The 14691-nt window shown below is 42.9% G+C and overlaps 1 protein-coding gene across 4 annotated transcripts; it reads left to right on the forward strand.

The window, feature by feature from the left end:
- Nucleotides 1-5217: 5217 nt before the first annotated feature.
- Nucleotides 5218-14691, forward strand: pecam1a (platelet and endothelial cell adhesion molecule 1a). 4 transcript variants are annotated; one of them, XM_061090088.1, is made up of 15 exons: nucleotides 5218-5328; nucleotides 5426-5449; nucleotides 6718-7014; nucleotides 7806-8102; nucleotides 8194-8454; nucleotides 8548-8829; nucleotides 9673-9972; nucleotides 10062-10343; nucleotides 11075-11207; nucleotides 11334-11404; nucleotides 11528-11581; nucleotides 11943-12023; nucleotides 12120-12176; nucleotides 12767-12789; nucleotides 14299-14691. In XM_061090088.1, the coding sequence occupies exons 1-15, from the start codon at nucleotides 5271-5273 to the stop codon at nucleotides 14503-14505; spliced, it is 2427 nt and encodes an 808-aa protein (XP_060946071.1). In that variant the 5' UTR covers nucleotides 5218-5270; the 3' UTR covers nucleotides 14506-14691. The 4 variants fall into 4 exon arrangements, with proteins under 4 accessions (XP_060946071.1, XP_060946073.1, XP_060946069.1 ...); XM_061090090.1 differs by having other exon boundaries at nucleotides 11337-11404; XM_061090086.1 differs by having other exon boundaries at nucleotides 5237-5328; nucleotides 14302-14691.

Genomic DNA, 14691 nt, shown 5'->3' on the forward strand with positions numbered 1-14691 from the left:
TGTATTCAACTGGAGAGAAGAAACAGAGGCAGATAAAAAGATCACGTCCGTGTGGAGCGATGATGATGAAGATGAGACCTTCAAAATATTTCTTACAAAACATAAAACACCACATTTTTGGGGGATTTCACTCTCACTATTTAAATAAGAGTCATCTTTATAAATTCTCTTCCTCTGCAGTGGCTCAACAGCAACTGGAGAATTAGTGCAACCTGTGTATTTCGATGCGGTCCCATCTCCTCCTCAAAGGCCCCCTCTCTCTCTCTCTCTCTCTCTCTCTCTCTCTCTCTCTCTCTCTCTCTCTCTCTCTCTCTCTCTCTCTCTCTTTCTCTCTTCTCTCTCTCTCTCTCTCTCTCTCTCTCTCTCTCTCTCTCTCTCTCTCTCTCTTTGAAACCTTTATGAGCGAGAGAGAGACAGAACAAAGAGGTGGTTTCATAAGAACTGTTGGAGTTACAGGGCAATTACTGTTTATGTTCTCTGATGCCTGCATAATTGATTTTAAAATTCACACAGATGGGTTCCTCTCCCTCTCTCTGCACCTCTCACCGCGATCTGCGACTGAGAAACACTCCTGTGTGGTGTTGCTCAAGGACACTTCAGCAGGGTGGATCTAACCCGAGGCGCATCAACAAACAACAAAAGGGGGGGCGAGAAAAAGAATTAGGCTCATGCTCCGACCAGCAGAGGGGTCCTTGGATCCAGGTTCCTGTGGACAGTGAGCACACAGCAGGCCTCTCAGTGCACCGGCCCCCGTGTGGAGTTTCAGATGGAGCTGTCCACATACAGCACGCCATGTGACGTATCCAGGAGCCACGGGTGGAGGCTGGAGGGCCGGCTGAGTGTACATCCGTGAGAGCTCACTGTTAATGCGCCGCAGTACGGAACAATGAGCATGAGTCCTTTCTCAGTGTCCCCTCTGCTGCACTGTCTTGACTGTAAACCTGCTGCTGCTGCTGCTGCTGGAGGAGAGGCAGCATCGTCTGGATTCTCCCTCAGTAACCCTGAGGGAGTCGATGCAGGGCGCCTGTCACAGCCAAGTCTCTCAGATCATTTATTATTGATTCTGAAGACATGAGGTGGGTGGAGCAAGGATGCCAGAGAGAGAGTGAGAGAGAGTGAGAGAGAGCGAGGGACAGGGAAAGTGAGAGAAAGTCAGTCTCCAGCAGAAAATGACATGTAAATCATGATGTGGAAGACAATCCAAACACAAAGGAGGCAGGGGTAAGAAGTTAAATTGGGAATTAGAAGTTATCTAGACACAGAATCATCATGTCCCTTGAAAAGAAAGATGGCGTTGCGGTTGGCTGTGCGATGTTGCGTGAGGCGGTCGGCCTCTTCGCTTTGTAGCCACACGCTCCCTGCCTCCTGCACGCTGTTGCGCCCAAGGCAGACACGTCTCCATGTTGTCCCTCATCAGCACTGTTCCCAGACGTCAGGTGCAGAGGTTCCCTGGGGAAACAAGTGGCTGCACGCTGCCAAAACCCACCGTGCCAGGGAGTCCAACATGGAGGGGGGCTACACATGGATTTCTTTTTACTCTCTGTTCTGTCTGGGAGGCTGTGGCTATAAGTGGTGCAGCGGTTGTTCTCCAACCAGAAGGTCGGGAGTTCGATCCCACTCTTCCCCATCTGAATGCCGAAGTGTCCTTGGGCAAGATGCTGAACCCAGAGTGGCCCCTCATAGAAGGAAGTACTGCTAATAAGTGCACTGTGTGAATGGAAAAGCTGTAGCCTACTGTAAAGTGCTTTGAGTGATCATCAAGCTCGGAAAAGCACTATAAATACAAACCATTCACCATTCTGTCATTGTCCCACATTAAATTATCCTTGATTTGTTGTATTAAACTATTTGTTCCAATATGTGTCTTGAAAAAAAAACACGATTGCGTGATTGTACTTGTTGGATTTTTCTACAAAAGCCTGAGCTGATTGCTTGTTATTAGGCCCTGAAGATCTTTTGCATTCGAGCAGAAACCCATTTCCCAACTCGTGTGGTTCAATGGTGAAGCTTTATTATCCACCAAAATTCCCCATAGGGCTAAATAACATAGAAGTCGAGATTGTTTTTTTACTAATGCCTCCATTTTCTCTTCCTCTTCGGTCTAACGTGTTTCAATTGAACGTCCTTGATTCAGAACAACAGCAGCACAGTTCATTATGTTCCGTTTTAAATTTAAAAGCTTTTCACACACACAAACCGCTGAGTGATGCACGGACCTTTGTTGACAAATTAAAAGAAATTAGCTGAAAACAATCAGTTTTCAGTACATGCACAATAAGGAACACTTCATAAACACAATAAATCAAATGGAGATCGCTCCTAAACCTGCAAGCTCTCAGTATTTGAAGCATCCGCACTGATAATCCTCCAAACTTTGAAGATTAGATGTATCATTGCAGTGGATAAATGGGGATTAACTCACAGTCCAGCGGAGCCACGACCTGTGCGGCAGCCTGAGAGAAGTGCCGGCTGCACAGAGCCCAGGGCTAGGATATAAATCACCACTCTGACCCGGGCCCACCGAGAACCCACAGTGTCGATGGTACTTTACCGTGGCCGCCATCAATCACGTCTTTCAGAGCGATACACTTGTTACAGTCGTGAAAATACAGTAAACGCATGCAAACAAGCACCATCCTCCTCCACCACTGTCCAGCTCTGACACACACAATAAACCTCTCAACACAAAGACTGTGTTCAGGCAGTAAAGTGGTGAGAGGCTCAGATAAAGAGTTTTCGCCTTCAGCAGAGGAAACTGAAAAGTCCTCCAAACCTTTCACCTGCATCGTTCTGCACAGTGAAGGTTGAACCATCGAGTAGATGAACACTAAGGAAAACGTGTTTTGTACACATGCTAACACACCACGGATCGAGATTTGTTATTAAACTAACTTGCATTTCTATTCAGTGGCGGTAAAGATGGAGTCAAACTCATGTATAGACTACGTACGTATGTATATATCACCCATCCACAAGCCTGCAGAGGCTGATGTCACTTGAGGATCCTGGGTGTAAGTAAGTGAAAAAATAATGGAATCAGATCTTCTATCTTCTATCCCGACCTCAACACTTGTCATTTATAAAGATTCATTTACTGTACTATCTTCTAACTGAGCAATAAATAGTGTTAACTTCACCTTAACTTCTACACGCAGCACACACCCCTAAGTGTGTTGCTCGGTCTCTTGCAAAACTTCTTCTTCTTCTTCTTCTTCTTCTTCTTCTTCTTCTTCTTCTTCTTCTTCTTCTTCTTCTTCTTCTTCTTCTTCTTCTTCTTCTTCTTCTTCTTCTTCTTCTTCTTCTTCTTCTTCTTCTCTCAATAACACGTAGTTATGTTGAAGTTACCATTAAAGGTGTTGGATGTGATTAAATGTTTACTACACCTATTGAGACTGAAAAGGATGCCTCTAATATCCCAAAATCCCCCCCACACATCGCCGCATGACATCTGTGATCAATACTCTTATTCCACTAAAGGTGAAAAGGATGTCAGCTGCTTTCTTCAGGCGTCTCTATTCTTTATTTCCTTCTGCATGTTCAGGGACGGCCCCTAACCAACGTGCACTGCTGAGGCAGCGTGCAGCCGCAGAAGCATCTATAAAAAGTCTCCTTACTGCCTCTAAACAGCCTCTTACCTCCACCTCAGCAGAACCAGCCCTGATGCTCACAGCAAACATTCATGGTTTGCAGTGTTAGGTCAGATTGGACGGTTAATGGTGGACTGGCATGGCCTTTAACGGAGGTCACCTCTGCAGCACCTCCATGACAGCTCTCTAAAAGCAACACCACACCTGTGTACAGTGTGTTATATGTGTGTGTGGAAGGTAGAACAAATGAACTATGCAGATGGAGCTGCAGAACATGAGGGTTTTTCAAGGACTCCCTTTATTTTTGATGGTTCAGCGCCTCCTAGTGGTTGTCGTTGAGGATTGCAGGATGCTCCACACTCGGATAGATACAAATGCAACATGCTTTTCTTAAGGAGAGTTCCTCCACCAGTGTACATCCTGTTATTAACTTTGCCTAACATTTGTTTGCAGAACTGCTTTGACCTTTCTTTGCTTTCTTTTCCAACTTCCTATATCAAAATGACACAGACCATACATTGGTGCAAAGGTTGTTTGCTGTGTGAAAGCAAATATGCAAGAGTCTGTGTAGCAAACACACCCACGCCGGGGGGGATTAAAGACAGAGACTCTTTCTGATCAGGGCTCTTCATCTCCTGTTCTTTGTGATCTTACATGAGTTGAGTTCTTGTAAGAAGCTTGAATAACCTTTACGTTGTCACAAGTCTGAATCTCATCAACTCGGAGGGACAGAGACCATAATATTTCAATCGGACTCTCCCCTACGTTGTGTATTTCTCCATAAAATCTCCCAAACACTTGATGATTTCCTTTTTCTGTGTGTATACATCATTTATAAATCATCACTCCACTCTCTGCAGTTAAAGTGTGGCAGCTGCTAAGATCTTAGTTTGTAGCCTATAAATGATTCAGGGGCTCCATCACAGTTTCATCTCTCAGTTTTTACAAGAGGGGAGACGGAGCGCCGGAGAGAGGATTACACACGGGGTGTAAGGTGGTGTTGTCAAAACAGTGTGCGTTTGGATTTTACACTTAATATCGGATAAGAGATTGTATCATTACTCAGCAGGCATACCTGCAGCCCAGTAAAAAGAAAACTGCAGATGATATTAACAATTTAAGAGGTGAGCTCGTGGGTATGAGAGCAGCCTTTAGGTTGGTGCATAATTCGCAGTGTTGGTTGTTTTGGATCTATAGCTGGAAAAGCAACCATCTAATCTCCGATATAACCACATGTAGAGACAGGTCTAGATGTGTGTCATTCATCATTAGGTGTAAAACCATGTAAGAAGCCTCCAGACCGGATCCATGCTGAGAGGAAAGTGAGGAGGGGACAGGAGGTTTCTAAAAGCCTCCCATGCAACCCTGTTGAAATTCTCCTCCCTCGTTCACTAATACAAACAATGAAAACGCTTGATTCCTGAGGAAGTGGCAGCCATTTCCTGGTCAGCCAAGCAGCGCAAGGAGTATGTATGATAAGACGAGTACCACCCTGCCCCCCGCCCCCCCTCATCATCCCCTACTGCACTGCAAAACAAACTAGAAGAGTTTCTCTTCCTCACACTCCACCTCTCACTTCCTCCGGCCCTCCCCTGTTCTTCTCGCTGCCCTTTGCTGCCCCTGTGTCGTCGTCCCTCTGCAGCCGTATTTCAATCTCCCAGCAGTGAACCACCATCGCTCAGGATGGACTCCAGACCCCCCAACCTGCTGCTGCTCCTCCTCACCGGCCTCCTGCACCTGTGTAAGGACCCACTGTTGTGCTGCTTTCACTTTTTTCCATCAGCAACTTATCTCCTGATCCTGACGTTTGTTGGTTTTCTCCTTTTTTCCAAATACAGCTCCGTTGGCCAGAGGACAGGGATGTAAGTATAACTGCGTCTTGCACATCTTTATATCTGTTTATTGTTTGGAATAATGTGGGCCAGGGTTTCTGCAGTGTTGAGACAGTTTGAGGTCACCATGTTCCTCGCTGTATTAGACGAGAAGCTATTTATACCTCACACGTCTGTCTTTTGTCATAGTTTTTGATAAGAAAAGGTACGTTGTATTACGCACTCCTGACCCCATCGATATTTCAAGCCTTTCATGTGATTCACTGAAGCTATTTTCAGTGGTCCTGTCGGAAGCTGGGTATTTCTCTCTATTGGCTCAACTCGCTTCTTTAATAGTTCTCAAACTCTTTGCTTACTATAATAAGGTGGATTCCTAACTAGGTGGGTGTAGAGAATGATGATGTGTTATATGCATAAATACAAATGTTGGAGAAATACACTTTGTGCAAAGTGCTCGATGTCACCACTCTCATGTCTGTCCAGTCAATGAGGCCACAGCCAGCTGCTGGTTAGCTTAGCTTAGCATAAAACCTGAAAACAGGAGAATGCAGCTTATTTTCTTGATTCGAGGTCCAAAGTTAACAAAATCACTTCTGAAGTTCTCTGAATAACATGACATCTGTTGTGAAGTGGAGGTTGTAAATACTTAATAATAGTAGTAGTAGTAGTAGTACTTAGAAATAGTCAGGTGCATAACCCACTGAATTGTCCTTATTGCACAGTTTTATGCAGATGAAACAGTTGCATTAGGACTAAAGAATAAGGGCGGCATGGTGGTATATCTATGTTTTCCCCGAAGCAAAATAGATAGCTGATTGGAAGACTATTTTATAAAAGTACAATATTTCTAATGTCAAGAATGCAATTTCCCAGTCTACGTATTATTTCTTTGTAAAGTGGCTGAGAATTCTCTGCTTCAGTGACTCCACATCACTGAGCTGGCGCCCAAACCAGCAGCGGCACTTTGAGGATGTTGACTAAGTGATTGTTCGGTGGCTGTTGAGGCAGGTTACACCGTGTTGTTGTTGCTGAGGGAGAGCAGAGGAGCGATAAATCAACACAGCGCTCCCTGGGGGAGGAAAAGGGTCAGAAGCTGTTTGTTGAAGCTCTTTCCTTCCTCCTACTTACTGTGCAGCACATAGAGGGCAAGGGAGCCACTTTGCCTTTATTGTGCAAAGAACAACACACCCAACGTTCGGTATTGTGTTACTGCTTCGGTCTTTTGTGTTGATTTTCCATGAGGGAGACGTTAAAAGATTTCTCTGTAACATGTTTGTGTGTCTGTGTGGAACCTGCAGCGTACTTTATAGATGCCGTCGGCCTCACAGTCCTCCCCAGCAGCACAGTCGAGAGCGGGACACCAGTGACCATCCACTGCCAGGTCACAGTCAATAGCGAAAAAAACCTCCCGAACCTGACGCACACTTTCCAGCTCAAAAAGGACGATACTCCCATCCACTCCACTATCACCACAGAAGACAGAGTCGTGTACAATCTCAACCCGGCCAGGGCCGCCGACTCTGGAACTTATGAATGTCGGGTCACGGTTAAAGACAAGAGCAAAAGCAGTTTCGGCGAAAAGCTCGATGTCAGAGGTAACGAGTCGACAACTTGGCACAATATATTACTTTTCTTTGTATTAGTTTTATTTGTCATAATTGCTTTTGTCTGGTGTGGTCACTGTGGTGTGATCTAAAAAGGTAATAACATTCCAGAAAAACTATTCCATTCATCATCATAGTGGTATGTTATTCCAATAATTCATATGACTGCAAACCATTTTTCACAAAATAAGATAGAAGATACCTTCTGCTGCAAATAACCATTTCTAAACCAGGCATTCTAGAGTTTAAAAAAAAAGTTATTGATCAAATTTTTTGATGTTGTTTTATAGAAATTACGACTTGCTAATTAAGTTGTGAAAAGAACAAGGAAACCCCAGACCTTAGACTTTTGAAATAGGAAAGTATTGTGACTGATGCTTTAAATGGAATATTGACTTTATTTACTTTCTTTGATTAGAAATTTTGCATTACAGCAGATTGACGTTTACATTTTGGATGTTAGAATTTCTTTTGGCATAAAAACATGATTTAGATTTCTTCTGCCATAGGAAACACTGTTTTTGACTCAAAACAACCTTAGTCACTTAGAATCATTGTTTCAAAATAATAATATAAGTTATTTGTAATGAATGTGGCAAAGCAAACAAACATTTATCACACTCAAACCACACAATACAGGGTTTTCGCACATCCAGCTTTGATACATTCATCATACCAGGCAGCTTATGAATGTGTTCTGTTATATCTGAAGATCCAGTGTCAGTATGTAGAGTAATGGTTTTGCTTTCCCCTGTCCCACTGGGTTTTCCTCTCCTCTCCAGGCCTGCAGACCCCCGTCCTGTCTCTGAGTAAGCGGACCTTGTACAAGGGAGATGACTTCATGGCCACCTGCAGTGCTCCGGATGAGAAAGGCCCCCTCACATTCCGATTTTTCCAGAGATTTGGAAACGAGGAGCCTCAGAGGATGAAGCAGGTCGCAGCCACAGGTAACACCTCAGAGACCACGCTTGTCCTGAGAAACGTCGGAGACTACTTCCTGTACTGCGCCTATGAGATCAACATGGTGTCTGGGACCCAACACTCCAACCGCAGCACTGAGATTCAAGTGATAGTCACAGGTGATTAAAAAAGAGTTGTTACATCACCCAGGAAAGCTCAGATTGCCAGAGGAACGATGTGTGACTGATTACTCTGAGCTGTGTCTTGCAGAACTTCAAATTTCCCCGATCATGAACGTGCTGCCATCTCATACCGTCTATGAGGGCGACATCATAGAGGTCGTCTGCAAAGTGGTGAATTCACTGCAAGACGTTAACGTGTACCTGACGAGGGACCGGAGGATCCTCAAGGAAGCCAAGGTCAGCCTCAGTCACCGCTTCATAGCGCAAGAGGGCGACTCAGGGGAGCTGGTGTGCAAGGCAGAGTGGGGCAATGTGCAGAAAGAGACCTATCAACAAATCACAGTCAAAGGCAAGTACTTGTCCTCTTATCTTACGTTTAAAATAAAACATGTGCAGTGTTAAGATTGTGTCATGGTTCATTCTTGTTGTCTGACCCCAACAGAGCTGTTTTCAAAGCCACGCCTGACTGTGGAGCCTCTTTACATGTTTGAGGGTGACCTCCTCAAACTGACCTGCTCTGTCACTGTTTACGTTCCTGAGCGGATCAACAACAAAGCCATGGTGTTCATCATCTACAGAGATATGGTCGAGGTTAACCGCACACAGACGTACATCATGGTGGCACACGCGAGTAGAAATGGCAACTACACCTGCAAAGCCCTGATTTCTTCTCTTGGCCACAGTTTTGTCAAAGAGAGCCCAAAGGTTGTTGTTAAAGCAAAAGGTGAGTCGGGAAATTACACTTCTATGGACATTTGTAGAAGACAGCCTAAAACTTCACTTTGTGTTTAGTGCTAATTAGCAAGTGCTAGGATAAAGTAAACTATATGAAGCAACAAGATAATGTCTTACCTGTAGACCTAATGAAAGAATGACAAAAGGAGGGAATTCTTTTACAAGCATCATACATAACAACATCATTTTTGCTTAGCTCCGACTGTGCCTACAGCCTCACAGTGATGTGAGCAGGGCAGAAGACACTTAGGGTTTCATTTGAAGGATCTAAGATCATGATCTTAGGTGCGTAGTGAAAGTGCTTTTAGGGCTTATCTAAATAATCACATTTTGCCTGTTTGATGATGAACATGGTACATGGTTCACAAGTGTCATAATTAATCATAATCTGTTAATTGTGTTTAAGATATAACATGCAGTAAATCCGTCCGACTGCCACCTCCCATAATACCTAGGTGTGCCTGCACTTTGTTAGAGTACTATTGTAATAGAGGGTTTTTCAGGGGGGAGAGAGCACGTCTCTGCAGTGCTTCATTATGCACATTTGCTGACCCTCTATATACTATATATATATATATATTATATAGTATATACTGACAACATGTCCTTTATTCCTCAGTCTAAGTTGCCCATTGGTGCTCAGGAGGGTTCACGTACTTGTTATTTAGGCAACAGGCGCTAGGAGGTAAAATTACAAATGTGTCTTAAACTAGCAAAAACACTTGTATCAAACTTTGAACCATTTTTTCACGAGATGTAAGTGAAGTTTTGTTCATCTGCATCTTGTTGTTTTCGTTGTATTGACTAACTGGCTAATTATCTCTATCCCCAGTTCTTGTTTCAAAGCCCGTGCTAAGCGTGGTGGGGGGTATGCTTGTACTGGGAACGCGCTTCCAGCTGCTCTGTCACAGTGACATTGGCACTCTGCCCATCAAGTACACCCTACATGGCCCTGGAAAGCTAATTGGAGACAGGTTGGTGAGCAGGCCGGGAGAACAAGCCATCTTTAACGCACCAGCCATCTTTAAGAGCTTGGACTTAAACAACTTTATATGCCGCGCAAGCAACAGTCAGACCCATCCTGCCGTGGTGGGATCAGTGCAGCAGCTCTTCGATTCAACCAAAGTCATAGGTTTGCTGGATGCAGGAATAATGACAATCATTTGATCAAATGTAAAAACATTGGCGATGCAAGTCTAATATGGATTTTACTCTCTGCAGAGCCTGTGTCAAAACCAGTGTTTTCAATAGACCCCAGCATGGGGGACGTCTCGGAGGGGCAGGACTTGACCCTCACCTGCTCTGTCCAGAAAGGAACTCCTCCCATAACGTTCACCTGGTATCACGCAGAGACCGCGGGAGTTCTTGCTTCAGAGAACTCAAACAAACTGGAGGAATCGTACTTCATACGCAACGTCATGCCAGAGCATAAAGGGGAATACTACTGTGAGAGCAGCAACCCAGCCAACCAAACCAAACGGAGCTACCCTGTCAGCATCAAAGGTGGGTTTGGTCCTCAGGTAACAGCAGTGATGATGTGAGTACACATCTGTCCTTGTGTGAGGACTTCTTGAAAACAACAGTTAAGATTCATTGTGTTATTGTTAAGAGGAGTAATGTTTTTTTATCTTGTTGTGTCAGGGTTTTCTGGTTTCCTGTTAAACAGCTCGCCCTCCATGTTTATGAAACAAAATGGCTCCAAGCTAATCTTTAGCTGGATCTGAAGTGGGTACTCATCCATTGAGTCCATCATGTTTCTCCAACATGTTTCCTCTACATGTTCTGAACAGGAGGGTGATGCAAGGAGTATTCAGATACTGCAATTTGCAACTCCACCTCTAGATGCCACCAAATTCCACACACGAAACCTTTAAAAACAAACATTTACCGACTGAAGTATCTCAAACGGAGGCGCGGACCTGTGAGATGCAATCGATCCATTTTACCAGTCCGCATGGCAGCTGTCTATTTAGCTGCGCCTCTGGTAGTGTTTTAATTAGCAACACCGATTAAGCATTTTAGTCGAAGTGGTGCTATTGCGGCATCTAGTGGCAGCGAACATAGTACATATAACCTTGTATCTAAGACTGGAATTAAATGTTAATGAAATTATGATAAACCACATATTCGTGAATGGTACAAGCTGAAGATATTGAGGTTTTGTGAGTAGATTTTTAAAAAGCTGTTTTTTACATTTAAATCATGATATAATTTCGATATTTGTGTCACTACAGTGAAGTTGGCCCGCTGGAAGAAAGGTCTGATTGCCGGCCTCTGCATTGTGCTCGTACTGGCCTTGGTCCTCGTTGTCGCCATCAAAACACGTCTCCTTGTATGTGGGAGGAAGAGAACAGGCGATCTGTCAGTGTGAGTTCTTGTTCTTAGCAAAAATCTCTTTGTTCTAAAGGTGAAGTAATGAGGTTCAAGAAGGGTGGTGACGCCCAGAGCTTCCTGTTTGAAAAAGCTGATTGTGGTTTTGTGTCCACCTCGAAGTAGGAAGTCAGCCAGCACCAAACTAGAGCGGCTGAGTCTCACCCAGGCAGAGGTCAACCAGGCTGCAAATGGTAAAAACTCTTTTGCTGATAATGCAACAGCAAACTGTGCTGAAGTAAACTCAAATAAAAATGCTACTTGTTTTAGATTATACTGACTCAACAGCTGGTGTTGTTCTTGTTCTCTCTGTGTAGTTACACCGGGAATTATGGGGAAAAGTGTTTGGAGTGAACATGTATCAGGCTCTGGTGGGTATTAGAGACTGGACAGACAAATAGTTTTTTATTTAGAACATGTTTTTAATTTAAGTATGTGAAAGATTTTTCGTAATATCTCAGTATATAAGACACAGCCTTTAGAAATTGGTCAGAAATATGTTGTTTATTACAGAAGTAAATTTGTTTGGGACTATTTTCACCAATGAAATGTGCATTAATAGTTATTACTGGTGTGGGTATAGGTCAAAATTAACTGTGAACAATAAGAGGGATATAGATTTTCACCTGCCAAACATTTCTTTCTTTTTATATATATATATATATATATATATATATATATATATATGAAATGCAATGAACTTTGTGAGTGGCCACTTTCTTTGTGCTGCAGAGTCCGATGACCAGATCAGTGAGCCTGCTCCCGCACCTCAGTACACAGAGGTGAGTATCGGCGAGGCAGATCCGAACAGAGGTGAGTTTCCCTCAGAGCATTATTATAATCTATCGTTAATTCAACGTGACCCTGAGAACATAACCCGAAGCATTTCTGTGTTTGTTCCCGCGTTAGCTCCGGTGAAGAAGGGCACGGACACGGTGTACAGCGAAGTGAGGAAGTCCATGCAAGGTACGACTGACATCCTGCACTTCATTCAAACCCCCCCCCCCCCCCTTGTTACACTCTGAGAGAAATCAGGTCACAGGCTGACATTTGAAAAAAAAAGAGCGGCACCAGGAAACAGGATCGGCTCCGAGTGTAAACATCTGCATTGTTGGGGAAAGAATGTCCCATGAAAACAGAAGGCCCGTTCGCCAGGTGTCCACTTCCTGCTTCCATCAAAGAGAACTTCCTGTTCCTACAATCAGAGCGAAACAGCGGCTACATCCGTTCAGACCGACGCGCTCCATTGTCTGATGCTCCAGAGGGAAACTCTGGTCCATTGTTCGGTCATTGGTTCCTAACAGCTCCTGGCTCTGCACACGTCATCGTGTGTCACACAGTGAGGCAGCAGAAGTCAAGGAGAACATAACGTCTGGGTTGTTTTTTTTGCGTTCTGGCAACATGCTGGCTCATAGGAAGAGACTTTACTAGCATATAATTAATAGTGTGAGTGTGTGAGATGTGATAATCTCCCTGGTTTTGTTAGTGCTGATGAGTTTGCAAGCCCTCAGACTCCTCTTGTTTCCTGAGCTTGTCCTCTGACTTTGTTTTTGCAGGTGTCCCGGATCCAACTGATGGAGTAAGTAGCAGCACACGTGTCATATTCAGTGCATCCACATAATGCAAACAGGAAACATACAGTCATGAATCTTCTGTGTCTTTGCGCAGAGTGACCTCTCATGGACAGACACGGTACAATAAACTGAAACTCTGGTGACAGTTCTTAATGTTTGCACACAGATAACTGAGAGTGTAGAAACTTTATTTTCCGGCATCATGAATTCATGATACTTAAAAAATCACGTGATTTGGCATCAATTATGTAATTTAATAAGATAAAATAAGATACAACTTTGTTGATCCCCATACCAGGGACATTTAGTTTTTACAGCAGTAGGCACCTCAGAATAGATAGATAGATAGATAGATAGATAGATAGATAGATAGATAGATAGATAGATAGATAGATAGATAGATAGATAGATAGATAGATAGATAGATAGATAGATAGATAGATAGATAGATAGATAGATAGATAGATAGATAGATAGATAGATAGATAGATAGATAGATAGATAGATAGATAGATAGATAGATAGATAGATAGATAGATAGATAGATAGATAGATAGATAGATAGATAGATAGATAGATAGATAGATAGATAGATAGATAGATAGATAGATAGATAGATAGATAGATAGATAGATAGATAGATAGATAGATAGATAGAGTACTTTATTCATCCCATAAGGGAAATTAAGTCGTCATAGCAGCCGGTATATTTGAATACAATTCAATACAATAAAATAAAAAATATTGAGGTAGAAAGAATAAAAAATAGAAACACAAGATAAAGAGGTAGATAAGGTAGACAAGAGAATACACATATTTTAAAAAGGCATTGGAATAAAAAAAGTATGTACATGATATACACATGTCACTGTACTGGTTTGTAGAAGGACATATTGTGATGTGCAGATGACAAAAATTTGCAAAAACTTATTTTCCATTCGAAATAGTATGAGTAGAGTAAAAAACAAGAAGAACTTTAACAAGAAGCCAGCATCAAAAACTATGATGTAGCAGCTGGAGAGGGTTTTGAGAAACAACATAAAGAAACTTTAATATTTAGTTTGTAAGTCCCTTATTTAACACAATTGTCTTACTGGTGTCCTAGACTCTTTTAGACTGCACATTTATGCATATGTTCTATTTACAGACATTCAACAAACATTATATACGTGATTATGATATCAACAAAAACTTCCATAATCCTTTGGATATTAAGAGCTGCTTTAAGTTAGACCTTTGTCTTTGGTTTAGTTGGTTCCAAATCATATTCGCTTTTCCAGTAAACCTTTCAGCAAATGCGTAAGAAATTCTAAAACTGTTGCTGTTCTTGTTAATCAATCACTACTTTGTTCATTAAGGTGAACGAGCTGAGGTGATGTTATCAATCACTGACGGTTAATTACAAGGAGCCACTCCGTCATGCTGATGGATAGAGGAAACAGTGTCGTGTAGTAATCTTGTGTTCAACTCTCTTCACATGAGCCTCATATTTCATTTATTTTGTCCCCTATCAGCAGGGGTCAGTAGAATATGCGGATCTGAATCATGATACAGATCGCCACGGTAACCATGATGTCCAGCATGACCACGGTAACCAGGATGTCCAGCATGACCACGTGGACGGACCTGTCCAGCATGACCACGTGGACGGACCTGTCCAGCATGACCACGTGGACGGACCTGTCAGTGTCGACGCCAACACTGCTGACCAAGGAGAATGAGACTGAAAACTGGACAAGGATATTTATTCCCATATTTATCCAGCTGGAGTCTTTTGGTCTGAAACAACACTAAGAAACAACGTGTAACTACACAATGTACTTTTGTAAAGCTTTGCAAAGAAACACTTCACCCTGTAAATTCACCTGCTTTGCTCTGGAGAGCAAATAAAATGTTTTTGTAAAGTG

Source organism: Limanda limanda, chromosome 17, assembly GCF_963576545.1.
Source record: "Limanda limanda chromosome 17, fLimLim1.1, whole genome shotgun sequence".
Taxonomy (NCBI): domain Eukaryota; kingdom Metazoa; phylum Chordata; class Actinopteri; order Pleuronectiformes; family Pleuronectidae; genus Limanda; species Limanda limanda.